At 39.5% G+C, this 16,413-nt stretch overlaps 2 protein-coding genes and 1 long non-coding RNA gene across 4 annotated transcripts in view; 1 reads left to right on the forward strand and 2 right to left on the reverse strand.

Annotated features, from left to right (window-relative positions):
• The first annotated feature begins 368 nt into the window (after window positions 1-368).
• LOC309690709 lies at window positions 369-3,656 on the forward strand. Of its 2 annotated transcripts, XR_014271789.1 has the most exons (4): window positions 369-1,475; window positions 1,845-1,937; window positions 2,560-2,693; window positions 2,779-3,656. It is a non-coding gene; the product is annotated as an uncharacterized lncRNA (long non-coding RNA). The 2 variants fall into 2 exon arrangements; XR_014271788.1 differs by having other exon boundaries at window positions 2,560-3,656.
• A 3,316-nt stretch (window positions 3,657-6,972) lies between these two features.
• Window positions 6,973-8,115, reverse strand: LOC309691230 (trace amine-associated receptor 13c-like; the record flags this gene model as incomplete). The annotated part of the gene is made up of 2 exons (XM_082508820.1): window positions 7,941-8,115; window positions 6,973-7,783 (listed from the first exon to the last, which is right to left on the reverse strand). Exons 1-2 carry the CDS (start codon window positions 8,102-8,104, stop codon window positions 6,973-6,975), a joined length of 975 nt encoding a protein of 324 aa, XP_082364946.1. The 5' UTR covers window positions 8,105-8,115.
• Window positions 8,116-9,755: 1,640 nt separating this feature from the next.
• The window catches only part of LOC309691231 (trace amine-associated receptor 8a-like), a gene marked incomplete at both ends in the record, with an annotated part of 106,496 nt that continues 99,838 nt past the window's right edge, over window positions 9,756-16,413 (reverse strand). Inside the window, 2 exons of the mRNA XM_082508821.1 lie at window positions 9,756-9,782; window positions 15,776-16,409. Coding sequence (XP_082364947.1) covers window positions 9,756-9,782; window positions 15,776-16,409 — 661 coding nt within the window. The remainder of the gene's footprint in view (window positions 9,783-15,775; window positions 16,410-16,413) is intronic.

Consider the following 16,413-nt stretch of genomic DNA (forward strand, 5'->3'; position numbering starts at 1 on the left):
ATAGCACCAAGTTATTTAAAATTTTAAAAGTATACAAAAGGATTTTAAAAACGATACAGTATTTGATGGGGAGCCAGTGTAGCTTGGCTAGGGCAGGGGTGAAGTGATTATGCCTTCTGGAGCCAGTTAAGAGATGTGCTGCGGCAATTTGAACTAATTGTGTCCTTGGGCAAGACACTTTACCCTACCCTACTACTGGTGTTGGCCAGAGGGGCCGATGGCGCAATATGGCAGCGTCGCTTCTGTCAGTCTGCCCCAGGGCAGCTGTGGCTACAACTGTAGCTTGCTTCCACCAGCGTGTGAATGTGACTTGTAAAGCGCTATATAAATGCAATCCATTATTATTAGTAGTAATGAAAGTGTGGATAAGCTTTTTAAGGTCTTTATGTGGAATATAGGGCTTTGCCTTGGAAATTTGGTGTAGTTGGTAAAAACTCATTTTCACAACTGTGGAGACTTGCTTGAGGGAGCTATCCAGGACCACTCCAAGATTTCTAACGGTATAAGAGAGATGGCCTACATAGGACCCCAGTGTATCAGTTAGCTGGTTCAGGGGAATGTGACTATCAAAAACAATAATTTGTGTTTTGTTTTCACTTAGGATTACACTCAAAAAAGTGAAATTTGGTGGTTATTGCATTTACAAGACTCTAACATGTAATTTGAACACAATGAATTTATGTTTCTAAGGTGAACGTAATAAAATCATATAAGATCTACAAGAAATTTACCAACTTAGCACCTCTTAAATTTATTCTTGTTGATATGACATGATAAAATCTAACAAGAGTGGTTAGCTGCCTTAAAGACTCGCGATATCACAAGATCACGTGAGATTCTAAACAACAAGAGGCAGGAAAGCACATGGTTTGCTTCACGGTCATCTTGGAAAGGTAAGAGTGAATCTATCTTCATCCATCTTGATGAAAATACTTTTTGCACAAAGGTATCATTAGTTTGTCGATTCTTTTCAGTTCTATTTATTCACATTTGTTTTTTTGTTTTTTAAAAAAAAAATCTGTTTGTTTATGCCATTCTAGCTAGCTAACACGTTAGTGCAAGAATATAGCACAATGTCATGCTAGCATGATAGCCTAATATGAAAGACTTAGCTACTCCAAATATAGATATTGTTTATAACTTAACCTCTGCACATAAGCTAGTTTGGCTCTACCACAGAGACTGTTGTGATAAATTTACATTTTACGTGTGGGTTGTTGAAATTTGTAAGTTTGTAAGTTGCAACTGATGGACAGTGGTTTATTTAACAATTTATGTGTTTTTAGTACACTGAGGAGGAAAGACAAAACATGAACAGATATGTTTTCCTGTTTTTTAATTTTTTTGAAATTAAATATTTTTCTACTTAATAAACTTGGAGACTTGCAGTTCCCTCCTGTAAAGATAATAAATGTTTAATCTTATCAGGTGGTGAAAGGTCTGGAGAGCTGGCAGGCCAGTTCATCAAATTCATGGTGAGCTAATATTTTTCTTAAAAATTATCACATTCCCATGTTAAAAATGTAATATATTCATTTGTAGGTGACATATAGTTTTGAGACCAAGAAAACATTGCATTCTGATTTTATGTACACATCATCTAAACTTTCTTGAATTGGGGGTATGGCATGATTAAATTAATACACAAATTACAAAACAATATTAAAATGACAGACTTGTCTAAAATGCATAAATACTATTTGAAAAGATTACGACCGTAAAACAATAGCCTCTGTATTTCTCACAAATTCCTGGTAATTCAACTAAAAGTTCTTTAATCCCACTGCTAGGTCGTTGAGATGGATTTCCGTATATATTTGTTTTTCCCCCCTCTGTGTATAAAGACTGATGCTGTTGAAATCAGAAGAGAATACATCGCCAAAGGTCTTTGCGTGTACCTGAATGAAGATCCTGAGAAGCTGGTGAAGAATTGCCTGGTATGTTAACTTGCCTGTATCCTTAACTAAGGAGATGATCAAAGATAAGCTTGAACTACATACAAAAAGTTTCAGGGGATGGGGTTTTCCTATAAATTACCGTTGGCTGTAAAAAATACTTTTTAAAATAGGAAAAGTAAGAGCTTTAAGTTTCTCACTGGATACTACACACACCATTCTTAAGTGTTTTATACTATCATTATTATAATATCATTATAATAACCTCATTCATACAAGATTTTTATGTAACATTTACACTTCAATGGATGTATCAGGAGCAACTTGGGGTTCAGTATGTTACCCATTGATAGTTTTAGTATCAGATTAGAGAAACCAGGGATTAAACCAGTAGACAACTTGCTCTACCTCCTGTGCCACAGTCACCCCTATCACAAGATTTTGAAAGACCAGGACATTGTTGAGGTATTGAATGAACTTCTCATGAGTCAGGAAAAATATCGGGCAGTCATTTTTGATTACATTTACATTATTATAAGGCTTGAATGAATAAAGCTTTTAGGTATTTTACATTAATGTAAAACAGATATTTACTTTTAAAACTGTTTGCAATGGACATTAGTGAGAAATCATTATCTTTTTTTTGTTTGTTTTATTGTCACAGGAAGTTGATAAAAAGCATCGCCACTGCCATAGCAGAGACAGTCTTTGGAATCTGTGTCATTCGGTCAGAGGGTGCGGAGCCTGGCGATGACCCTCAGGATGTTGTGATTGTTCTAGAGGGGGTGGAAGTGATGGGTGAGTTGGGCAATGTAGTTTTTGCAGTGATAATGTTGCTTGGTCTGGTCTATTCACTGAACCTGAGCTACCCTCTGGAACTCAGGTACACCTTTGAGGTCCTGCAGAAGATTCTTATGGAATTAGATGCACACGAACTATCCAACAGCACACAAAGTACAGGTTCTCAAAACACTATTTTCTCGTTGAGAAATGTTCCCATTACAACAGCTACACCATGTATCTGGACCATGAACCTAAAATTATTGCAGATATTTTCTTTTTTGAAAGTGCATCTGTTGACCTTCAAAGTAGTTGTATTGGTCATCGGAAAATCACCTGCTTCAGCCATTCATTGTTGTTAAAAAATTGTTTTAACAGGTTAACTTTCCACTTTGTCCACTACTTTTTTTCTGTTATGTAACTTGTACTTGCATTTCATGTATTCATTATACATTATGTGAAATTTGCTATAAATTCAATAAATTGGAGAAAACAAAAAGATGTGTATGACAAATTTTTATTTACCTTTTAGATGTAATAGTGAAATGTATGTTAACCAGACTCTAGACTTTGTTAAATGCTCCAAAAAATTACTCTTTAAATTAACTTAAAATAATCATGGAAAGAATTTCCACGTGATTAAATTGCTTTCTATTAGCATTAAAGACTTGTGTTGGAATAACTTAATTTGTATGAGTTGGTTCAACTCAATTAACTTAAGCTGGGACCAAATTTAGTAAATTAGTTGGAGAAAACCTACTGAATTGAGTTGGAACAAAACTCTTTAAGTTGGATCAACACTATTAAAATATATTGGATCAAAATGCAGTAAATACGTTGATTCATCAATCTTTAATTAAGTTGGTCCAACTTGAGTGCATTAAGTTGGAGTAACAGAATTGCATAATGCTAAAATAAAGCAATTTAATCACGTGGAAATTCTTTCCATGATTTTTTTATGTTCATTTAAAGAGTTATTTTTTTGAGTGTAGAGAGTTCAATAGAGGAGCTACTGTTAACACGTGGGACTGATAGGATTTGACCTGCAGTGCTTCTCAGGTTTGCTTATTTTATCAGTGTTAGCAGGGAAGACACCTGGAAAGTTTTGAGGTATGTAGGACTGAGCAAGTCCCGTCAGCTCCATCTGAACTGTACATTATCTACTGGGTAAGACTCATAGTACATATAGGAGGGCCAGGCGCGATAAAATACATTAATTAAATATGCCATTAAATACAAGTTTCCTTTAATTTCTGAGGAATATTACAGTAGATCTGGATGAAACTTAGTCCAGAGGTACAGTAGGAGTCCCAGAGGAAGAATGTGTTGAAAGTTGGACATCAACTATTGAGGAAGATTTTTAATGAATTTTTGAAATTGACACAATTCTATTGTGTTGACTGTATTGCATTGAATACATGTTTCCTTTAATTTCTGAGAAATATTACAGTAGATCTGGATGAAACCTGGTCCAGAGGTACAGTAGGTGTCAACTATTAAGGAAGATTTTTAATGATTTTTAATGATTTTTTTGAAAATACAAAAAATACAATAAAAGTGTATTGACTGTATTGCATTGAATATAAATGTCCTTTAATTTCTGAGGAATATTACAGTAAATCTGGATGAAACTTGGCACAGAGGTACAGTAGGTGTCCAAGAGTAAGTCTCTTTTGGAAGATGGACCTCAACTATTAAGGAAGATTTTTAATGTTTGTTTTTAAATTGACATAATTAAAGTGTATTGACTGTATTGCACTGAATATAAATGCCCTTTAATTTCTGAGGAATATTACAGTAGATCTGCATGAAACGTGGCCCAGAGGTACAGTAGGTGTTCCAGAGGGGGAATGTGTTGAAAGTTGGGCCTCAACTATTAAGGATGATTTTAAATGAAATTTTGAAAATGACATAATTATACTGTATTGAATTGATTATAAATGTTCTTTAATTTTTGAAGAATATTACAGTAGATCTGGATGAAACCTGGCCCAGAGGTACAGTAGGTGTTCCAGAGGAGGATTGTGTTGAAATCTGGACATCAACTATCAAGAATGATTTTTAATGAATTTTTCAATATGCAACCAAACTGTCCCGATGGCTGTATTGGGCTATCCCATTGCAATTTGTGTGGGCGTGTGCGTGTGTGATTGTTCGCATGCGCGCACGTGTGCGTGGGTCTAGGCTTTCGATCGGGAAATAACGAGAAAAGGCGCTACCGTAAATATTGGTGTAGAAGCGCAAGAAAATTCATGCGGTGGATAAGAAGCGGCTTGCTTGACCATGGCTCACAAATGACGGCTCACTTGACCGCGGTCATTAATTCCCTCTGACGTTTGCTGTTTTGCTTCCACCACGATAAAAATCAAACTTCATGCACAGCTCACTGTGTGTACTTCAAGAACAGTTTCCCATCTCAAATCTCTGTTTTCTGCATTATTCATTTACTCATTATTACCCACCAGTCTACCGTTGTTTACAGCGCTGTCGGCCACTGTGGTTTTTTTTCTTACTTAAATGTCCTTGGACAAGAAAGCCTAATTTCTGCTGTTCAATACTGAAGAAATTTAAACTTTTTAAGATTATGCAAAATTGCAGAATATTTTTAAGGTTATCTGCTTTAAAAAGCCAGGCCAGGAAAAGCGCCTTCATGTTTTTCTGTGTTTTATTCTCAGTTACTTTGACACAAAGGCATCTGTTGTGATGTTACACCTATGATAAAGTCTCATAGTATCAGTACTGATAAATGATCAGAAATATACATTTCTGACTATCTCAGGCAAAATTGAATCGAATTGGAACCTTGTGAATTGGAATCGAATGGATTATAGAAATCAGTGATGATACCCAGCCCTAGTGAGCAGCTAGGCCCGACAGAGTGGATGCAGCTGTGGGTAAAAAGAAAAGATGAAAAGAACTATTGATACAATTTTTGTTAAGGCCTGATCCGTAGACAGTGCTCTGACACGGAGCCATCAGTCTCTGAACACTGAAAAATCACAGTGTATCCAGAAAACACATTATATGCTGTGATAAATCCACTGCCCAAGAGTACCCTCTCGCCACTGCCTTTCAGCGAAGGAGGCCAATGTGATGATTAAGTTTAACATTGTCTACAATGTTGCCAAAGAGTGCCAAAGCACTTTAAGCACAAGCACTTTTACAGTAACTTATCTTTTTTGTAGAAATGTGCTCCAAATAAATAACGTTGTTGACAAGTTTGTTAATTAATTGTTTACAAATGAATATTGTCTATATAGACCGCAATTTTCCCCCCAAAAAGTGCACATGTAAAACTGCGGTGTTGAGCGTTGTGGTTGAAAATTTGGGTGCGCCTAAATTTTGTGCTGGTGCGCCTAAAAAAAAAAGGCGCACCAGTGTAACCGTGGCAAAAAGTTAGTCTAGAGCCTTACATAAGCATAATATATTTATAATAACCAATCATTTTTATCTCTAAATAGTCAAATCCATATCATACAAACAAATAAATTAGTTGAATATGTCAACACTTGATGACAGTATGCATTCTATTGCTCACTATCACAATTATTATGTAAATAAAGATATCGCGGTAGCCCGTTGTGTTTCCTTATAAACCTATGCTATTTTTTTTCTTTCAAGAACAATGCAGCAATTTTATTTATTTAGAGAAGACTTTCAGAGCATGTCACAAATAATTGCAAGTGCATTACAATGGATTCACAAATATTGATATCAAGAATATAGTACAGAAAGAAACATCGTATGGCTCCCACAGGACCCGGGATGATTAATCAAAGATTATAAGAGATTAAATACTGAGAGAGGCTGGATATACAGCAGAAACTGACATCATGGCATTCTGATATTATACAATAGTACCTGCAACAAAAAAGTACTGCGCCGCGTAAAATTTTAAAATGTTGTCAAGCTGCTCAAGTACCTCCAATAAGTATATGCAATATATAATTGATGTAATTATTTTTCTGTAGATTTTATCTATCTATCTATCTATCTATCTATCTATCTATCTATCTATCTATCTATCTATCTATCTATCTATCTATAATTGGATCTGGGGCACTTGCTTTTGCTTTTAACTTATTTTGCAATTTTAAGATTTTAGAGGCTATAAGGAACCAAAACAAATATTTTGATGTATTTGAGGCCACAGGCTAACTGGCTGCCAACAATAGAAAAGAAGAAGTAATCTTCTTCTTTTCTTTTGCAGTTTATATATAATATAATATATATTTGCAATTTGAAATATGGAAATATTATTTTATTTATTTGGCTTGACTTGAAGGGCTTATTTCAGTCACAGCATGCTGGCATCACTGGAGCCAGACTTGACTATTTGAAATGTAACAATAAGTTTAACAGATTTTCTAAACCATGGGTAGAAAAAGGCATAGATGATAGGGTTGAGACAGGAATTAAAATAAAACAAACATAAAAAAAAGGTAACGGATGAAATATCAAGCAGTGTGTCCTGGCCTGAGAGTATTACACTGTAATATGGGAATAGGCATATCAGAAATGCAACAATAACAATGCCAAGAGTCCTAGCTGCTTTCAGTTCAGATTTTTTTGGATTTACTTTCCCCCTCTGTGTGACAGCTGCAACATGAGGTTGCATGGCCCGAATCTGAAACACAGCCACGGCAAATACTCTTACATACAAAATTACGATGACAGTAATGGGAAGGAGGATTGTCAAAATAAGATCGGTAACTTGTATTGCAAAGTCAACATAAATAACACACTCTCCAAAGCAGGAATTAAATCTACCTGGTTTATCCAGGTTATCCTTCAAGAGCACACCGACTACTAGGAGCGAGCAAATCCAACACATTAAGACACAGGTCTGAACTCTTTTTGGAGTGACTTTGGTGGGATAATGAAGAGGATCACAAATGGCCACATAACGGTCAACTGAAATGAGCACCATGGTTCCTACTGAGGCAGAAGTAACAACTATGTCGAAAACATAATACAAGACACACATGAGGTCACCAAGATACCAACAACCATCTACGAGCATACTTTGAAAGCACATATTGAGACCCACAAAGAAATCAGAGACTGCCAGGGAGAGGAGGAGGTGGTTTGTAGGAGTGTGGAGCTGCCTGGAGAGATAAGAGATAGAAGAGATTTGTAGCATCAATTATTCCAGCCGATCATCCACATCAAAACATTGTCAAAAAGTTGTTCTGTTTAACTTATTTTATGTCAGTCATTTTCTCCTGTACAACTGCTAGACTTATAAATGTATTAAGTATCTACTTGAAGTGGGAGATGGAGATGATGACCAGCAGGTTTAGAGCCACAGTAAGAAGAGAAATGATGGTTAGAATTACATAAATAAGCACTGAGTCTGAGGGAGAACGCTTTACTCTACTGCAGGAGGAGTTGAGATTTGGAAAGCAGAGTTCAGTTTCTGCCATCATCAGTTAGAAGTGCTTATGAGCCCCTGACACCTTTCTAACAAACTCAAATGTTATAACTTTGTCCCTCTTCTAAGATTCTTTCTTACTTGATGATTAAAGTCCCTCCTCTTTTGAGGAACATGAAACAACTGAAAACAGTGGGTGAACACCCAGGAACCCTGGCACGCTGCTTCACAGCAACAGTGTTCCTGGTTCGTATCTCTTCAATGACACTTAAATACAGGTCCTCTGAGAGAGTTTGTATGCTCTCCTTTTGCCTGTGTCCATTTCCACTTGGTATTTCTTTAGTTCCGAGACATTACTCTGGTCCCCTCCCTGACTAAAACTGTTATACTCTAGTGTGACCTGTGGGAGGTGCTGTTGTAATAGGAACTGAGCCAGTCATACAGTCAGTTCACAAGGCTTAATGCTAATACAAAATCTTTCTATACAGTAGCACCAATCAAACAATTTACAATTTAATAAACAATAAACAAAGATCTACTTTATTAGATACATTAAAAACTAGAAAATTTTATGATAGTATGAAGAAGACAGGATAAGCACTGCAGGGACTATATTAATGCCCAACACCATGTGTCAAATTGGACAATTTTCTTGTGTATATTTTTGCTCGTTTAGATTCAAGTGTAGATCACTGTGCGTTCAATGCCCATCACCACTCAAGCTCACCACGGTACATGCAAAAAGCAATGAGAAAAATCTAAATTTCCATGCAGCGCGTTCACTGTCTGCAATGATAAGAAGTGATTAAATCACTCTAAAACACGATCAATGCATTAATTGGTGCTTTCTAATACAATAAAATAGCAATAAATAAACAAACTAAGCAACCACAAAAATAAGAATAGTCCTCAGCTCTTTGCTGTCAAGTTAAACCAGTTTTAAAACAAATTACCGTATTTTCGCAACTATAAGGCGCACATAAAAGCCTTAGATTTTCTTTAAAAAGTGCGGCGCGCCCTGTAGTGCAGTGCGCCCTGTGTGTTGTAAGGAGGACGTAGTAGAGAACACCATGAGAACGCTAAAGGGTGAAGTGTGGGCGTTGATCGTATATACTGGGACAATCGCACATACCTGTATAAAAGGACAGGTATGTGCATTATGCGGAACATCGTTGTTTTAACAACCCTGAAAATGGCAAAGAGACACGCTTACGAAGCACAGTTTAAACTGAAGGCCATCAGCTACGCGGAGGAACATGGAATTCGAGCAGCCGCGAGAGAATTTAAGATTAATGAATCGATGGTTCGCAAGTGGAGGAAGCTGGAAAACAAGCTCCGACAGGTCAAGAAGACACAGATGAGTTTCCGCGGACATAAGGCGAGGTGGCCTGAGTTGGAGGAAAGACTCGAGCAGTGGATCATCGAGCAAAGAACGAGTGGGAGAAGCGTTTCGACGGTCACCATTCGACTAAAAGCAGTTTCGCTAGCAGAAGAAATGAAAATTGAACATTTCCGAGGAGGCCCGTCTTGGTGCTTTCGTTTCATGAAACGCTGCCATTTTTCCATCCGGACCAGGACTACGGTAGCGCAGCAACTTCCAGCGGATTATAATGAAAAGCTGGCCATCTTCCGCTCCTACTGCAGCAAACACATCGCCAACAAACACATCCAGCCCAGCCACATCACTAACATGGACGAGGTGCCGCTCACTTTCGACATCCCGGTGAGTCACACTGTGGAGAAGAAGGGGACCAGCACGGTAGCGATACGCACAACGGGGCACGAAAAGTCTTCTTTTACTGTTGTGCTTGGCTGCCATGCTAATGGACAGAAACTGCCGCCTATGGTGATTTTTAAGAGAAAGACTTTGCCTAAAGAGAAGTTTCCAGCAGGAATCATCATTAAGGCAAATGAAAAGGGCTGGATGGATGAGGAAATGATGAAAGACTGGCTGAGGGAGGTGTATGTAAGGAGACCAGGTGGTTTTTTCCACGCATCACCATCGCTGTTGATCTGTGACTCTATGCGTGCCCATCTCACAGCCGATGTGAAAAAACAAGTGAAACAAATGAACTGTGAGCTTACTGTCATTCCGGGAGGCCTGACAAAGGACATCGGTGTGAACCGGCCGTTCAAAGTAAGGCTGCGAGCGGCGTGGGAGCGATGGATGACCGATGGAGACCACAGTTTCACTAAGAGTGGAAGGCAGCGCCGGGCGAGTTACGCCACAATTTACGAATGGATTGTAGATGCTTGGGCTAACACGTCTGCATAAAAATGTGAGTACCTAACTCAGTTTTGCTCCCGCTTCATTTTTAAATACGCACACTTGTATGCTGATGATGATGACGATTACCGGTAATAAAAATGTGAGTACCAAACTCAGTTTTGCTCCCGCTTTAGTTTTAAACACGCATACTTGTATGCGCCCTATAATCAGGTGCGCCTTATGTGTGTGTCAAATACAGTAATGGCACACATAACTGAGACTGCGCCTTTTAGTACGGTGCGTCTTATGGTTGTGAAAATACGGTACAATGGCCATAGGCGTATAAGGACCTCAGCCCAGCAGTCAGAAATCCACCCCAGCAAAGTAGCAGCTTGGCCATCTGTCTCTAGGTTAGGGTCACATTTTAATAAGTATTGGCAAGAGTGGGCAGAGTCCACTACAAGTTTCCCTACAGGCATGAAACAGTCTTTTTTCCTAAAGGGGTAAAAATAACTTTAAACATTGACGTCAAGGGAGCTTGCAAAGAAAACTTTACCAAAACTTGAGCAGAACGTTTTCTGTGACCTACATCTCCAATAGAAGGCTATGCTATCCACATTAAGCTGTGTTAGAAAAGTTAAAAGGCCAAATCGTACGGCTTAGACCAGGCATTCACACAGCTCCAGATTCACACAAAAGATCAACTAATTACCTGCACCTGTGCATATGAAAGGGGAAAACCCAGCCCTATATACCAGGGCCGGTTCCCAGACTCAGGTCTCACCTGTCACACTACGAAGAGTCCTGATGTTTCTGTCAGAGTTGATTCTTTGAAAACTGTAATTTGTGCAAAGTCACATGGCTATTGCTTGTATGTGCGCTGATAAAAATAATTTTTCATATTAGGATGTAGCCTTTGCATGTAATGAGCAGTCTCGTTGCTGTAATTTTTCCATTGCACACAAGAAACCACAAGTTCCTGTTTTAATAAGTTTAGCAGGACTGCTCACTTCTGCTTTTCCCGTCTGAAGTTTGCCAGAGAGCACATGGATGATACAGCAGAGGATTGGGAGAATGTCATGTGGTCAGATGAAACCAAAGTAGAACTTTTTGGTATAAACTCAACTCGTCGTGTTTGGAGGACGAAGAATACTGAGTTGCATCCCAAGAACACCATACCTACTGTGAAGCATGGGGGTGGAAACATCATGCTGTGGGGCTGTTTTTCTGCCAAGGGGACAGGACGACTGATCCGTGTTAAGGACAGAATGAATGGGGCCATGTATCGTGAGATTTTGAGCCAAAACCTCCTTCCATCAGTGAGAACTTTGAAGATGAAACGAGGCTGGGTCTTCCAACATGACAATGATCCAAAACACACCGCCCGGGCAACAAAGGAGTGGCTCCGTAAGAAGCATTTGAAAGTCCTGGAGTGGCCTAGCCAGTCTCCAGACCTCAACCCCATGGAAAATCTGTGGCGGGAGTTGAAAGTCCGTGTTGCTCGGCGACAGCCCCAAAACATCACTGCTCTCGAGAAGATCTGCATGGAGGAATGGGCCAAAATACCAGCTACTGTGTGTGCAAACCTGGTAAAGACCTATAGTAAACGTTTGACCTCTGTTATTGCCAACAAAGGTTATGTTGCAAAGTATTGAGTTGTATTTTTGTTATTGACCAAATACTTATTTGCCACCCTGATTTACGAATAAATTCTTTACAAATCCTATGTCTCTCACAGTTGAAGTGTACCTCTGGTGCAAATTACTGACCTCTGTCATCATTTTAGGTGGGGGAACTTGCACAATCGGTGGCTGACTAAATACTTTTTTGCCCCACTGTATCTATATCAATATTTAATAGAAATGCTGATTGTATCATAATTATACAATTCCTGAACAAATTTAAAAGGTATAAATATATAGTGTAGCAAGCGTGTAAATGAATGCTCCTCCACACTGCTTCCCCTGGAGGATAACCGAGACATTACCACTGTTTTTCCTTAATGCCGCTTCGGGGAGTTATTACTCATGGTTGCATCATCCACATCAAGGGCAGAGGATATCGTTATGGCCACCCATCAGCCTGAGAATCGGTCAGGATTCCAAAGGGGACACCAAAAAAAAGGACTCAAACAGATGAACTTTACAAATAAAGAAAACTAAACACACATAAAGATGTGACTTAGAGAACATAGAAGACACTAGGAAAACCAGAGAAAAAACTTGGGCAACAGGAAGGCAACACTCAAGGGAACTAATTAACCATTTCTCAAAAAACCAAAACAGTCAAGAATTAACAAAATTTGAAAAATTCCAACACAAATGCTGGGTCACAGACACAAAAACACCCAAACAAACAAACAAACAAACAAACAAACAAACAAACAAAAAACTTAAAACTTAAATAATCTTAACTTCATTGGACAACTTAGCAAGAGTTGCATCATCCTTTGATATTCCACCTTGCTTTGACTGACATTAACAATTCCATCCATCCATCTTCATCCGCTTTATCCGGAGCCGGGTCGCGGGGGCAGCAGCCTAAGCAAAGAAGCCCAGACCTCCCTCTCCCCAGCCACCTCCTCCAGCTCATCCGGGGGAACACCAAGGCGTTCCCAGGCCAGCCGAGAGATATAATCTCTCCAGCGTGTCCTGGGTCTGCCCCGGGGCCTCCTCCCGGTGGGACATGCCTGGAACACCTCACCCAGGAGGCGCCCAGGGGGCATCCTTGTCAGATGCCCGAACCACCTCAGCTGGCTCCTTTCGATGTGGAGCAGCAGCTGCTCTACTCTGAGCCCCTCCCGGATGGCCGAACTTCTCACCCTATCTCTAAGGGAGAGGCCAGCCACCCTTCGGAGGAAGCTCATTTCCGCCGCTTGTATCCGCGATCTCGTTCTTTCGGTCACTGCCCACAGCTCGTGGCCATAGGTGAGGGTAGGGACGTAGATCGACCGGTAAATTGAGAGCTTCGCTTTTACACTCAGCTCCCTCTTCACCACGACGGACCGGTGCAGCGTCCGCATTACTGCAGCCGCAGCCCCAATCCGTCTGTCGATCTCCGGCTCCCTTCTCCCATCACTCGCGAACAAGACTCCGAGATACTTGAACTCCTCCACTTGGGGCAGGAACTCATCCCCGACCCGGAGTGGGCACTCCACCCTTTTCCGGCTGAGAACCATGGCCTCAGATTTGGAGGTGCTGATCCTCATTCCCGCTGCTTCACACTCGGCTGTGAACAAAGTACAAAGTATTGAGTTGTATTTTTGTTATTGACCAAATACTTATTTGCCACCCTGATTTACGAATAAATTCTTTACAAATCCTACCATGTGAATTCATGGATTTTTTCTTCACATTCTGTCCCTCACAGTTGACGTGTACCTCTGGTGCAAATTACTGACCTCTGTCATCATTTTAAGTGGGGGAACTTGCACAATCGGTGGCTGACTAAATACTTTTTTGCCCCACTGTATTTACTTGCATTCCTGTGTGAGTTAATACTGTGTGCGTGCTTACCATGTGAGTATTGTAAGATGAGAGTGATGCTCGTTTGACTTTATCTGTGTAATTTGCTACGTGAGAAGCTAGTCCCGTTGCTATCGCTAAGATGCGTTTTTTTGGCCTACTACAGGCAGCCTTGTGTTCAGCCCATATTTCATTTCATATACGACTTACTGTCAAGCATCGTGGTTGTAGGTGGATGTAACTATTTACTATGTTTATTCTCTGAATCGTTGTAATCTGCAGAAATCTGGTTTGCCAATGTAAATACGAGCCAGAAATTCATTTGTGGTCTTAGGGTGCCATCTAGTGGCCATGAGGTCATGGCAGATAGTATAACATTACGCCGGAAACCCACAGTACTGTATAAGGGGTACACTGCTATCCATAGTGGTTAATACAAATGTTTGTTCTTTCTGTTTACAGATGACCACACACACCCATATACACACTCACACTCCCTTTACCTGCATGTGAATACTGTAATGCAATCGCCTCCCTACCAACGCTGTACATCCTGTTGATGTCATCTGCCACCTCCTTATTAAAGTTATTTGAACTACATCACTGTGGAGTACCATTCCTTCTGACCAAGGACGACTCAGTTGAAGCATGATCGGCAATCAGTGCAAACATATATTACAGTTTTTGTAGCTCTGTTTTGCTTTCAAGATCTCGACTTTCAGGTCTTTGGTGGCTGTCTGAAAGTCAGTAACAGCCCCCTCTTTAAAAGCCTTTCTCTTTTTCCGTAAACAGGATTTGACGCTTTTGATGACCCACGGCTTATTGTTAGGGTACACTTTAATAAGCTTACGGGGTATAATCATGTCTTTACAAGATAAGATATTAACAGTATCACATAAATAGCTTTGAAAGCTAAAAATTACAATACAGAAGCTCAATAAATCCAGACTGAATGTAGGTTTTGTGGTATGAGATTATAAAGATTAAAAAAACAGTCCTTGAGGCAACAGAGCTAAAACAGATGTTAACACATTTTAGAGGATGCTGCAGTTGCATGTCTAGTAAGTGGTCAGTATCTGTTTATTATCCATAGCCAGCATCATATCATCACATCATATTAGCCACAGTCATTTAGATTGTTGCTGTGTCTCACCAACATGGGCATCAATACAAAAGGTAAGTCTGATAAAGACAAGGTTTGATGTGTAATAATAGTCAAAAACTCCCATATACACACTCCTAAACCTTGTGGAAAGCCTTCCCATAGCGGTGAAGTTTATATACCTGGACCAACAACATATTTAACCTTATGGATTAAGAAAAAGCTGTCACTCAAGTTCATATGTGTGTAAAATTGATAGTGAGCACAGACTGATGTAGAAGCCACATTTTAACCTTAAAATACTACAAAGTGACTTAATTTCCCCGAGGAAACACAGTGAGAGATGGAGGGATGCTGTTGAGCTCCAGGGAATGTTTGTTTTTTATGTTCTTATGTTATGGAAACTGATATTAAGGTCAACAATTCGCATGTGTGAATTTCACTGGTAGAATAAGAATGACTATTCATATATGTATTTATTTACTAAGACCAACATTTTTTGTCTCATCTGTAGGCTGCAGATAAATTAGAGTACCATGTACAATTCTCAGAAATTGTTTGTGCATTCCAATTTAATTTTGATGGATTTACAATCATTTAAATTATGGACAAAACACAGAATTTTGTCATTGTGGACCAGAGGACTAGTACATTAATAATGGAAACAATGTAAACAAATTCATTTTATCAGACTTCTGGAATTGTACTTAGTGTAAATTAATCACAATTGATCTTTTTTCACCGTGTCAGTGATAACATCAATTTTTCCTATAGTATACTGGCCTCACTGGAGCCATGCCTAAATATCTTAAATGTCACAATGAGCTTGATAGATTTCAGAAACCAGGGGTAGCAAAAAGTGTAGATTAATGGGTTCAGACAAGAGTTAAAATAGAACAGCAAGAGCTCAAAAGGTACAGATCTAATATCAAAGAAACTATTCTGGCCTACCATTGAGGAACAGAAAAATGGGAAAAGACATATCAGAAAGGCAATAACAAGTACACCGAGAGTCCTGGCAGCTTTCAGCTCAGATTTCTTAGCATGCACCGTCTCTGATCCCTGGAGTCTGAGAGCAGTGATATGAGAGCGCATTGCCCGAGCCTGAGAGACAGCCACCGCAAATACTCTTAGATACAGAACTATGATGACAATCACAGGGCCAACAAAGGTCAAAACAAAGTCAACAATTCCCACGAAGTAGTCAATGACAACTACACAATCACCAGAACAAGAATTATACCTCCCTGGCTGCTTCAAATTATCCTTCATGATAAGACTGTTATACAGAATTGAACAAGCCCAGCAAGTACAAATAGAGACTGAGACTCTTTTTATAGTGATTTTGGTGGGATAATGCAGAGGGTCACAAATGGCTACATAGCGGTCAGCTGATATGAGTACCATAGTTCCTACTGAAGCAGAAGTAGCAATGTAATCTAAACTGCTATACAGAGCACACATGTGGTCACCAAGAAACCAGCAGCCATCTAGGAGGCTAATCTCAAAAGCCATGATGAGGCCCACGAAGAAATCTGAGACGGCCAGAGAGAGGAGGAGGAGGTTGGTTGGGGTGTGCAGCTGCCTGG

This window comes from Aulonocara stuartgranti (assembly GCF_965226115.1).
Source record: "Aulonocara stuartgranti genome assembly, chromosome: 16".
NCBI classification, from domain to species: domain Eukaryota; kingdom Metazoa; phylum Chordata; class Actinopteri; order Cichliformes; family Cichlidae; genus Aulonocara; species Aulonocara stuartgranti.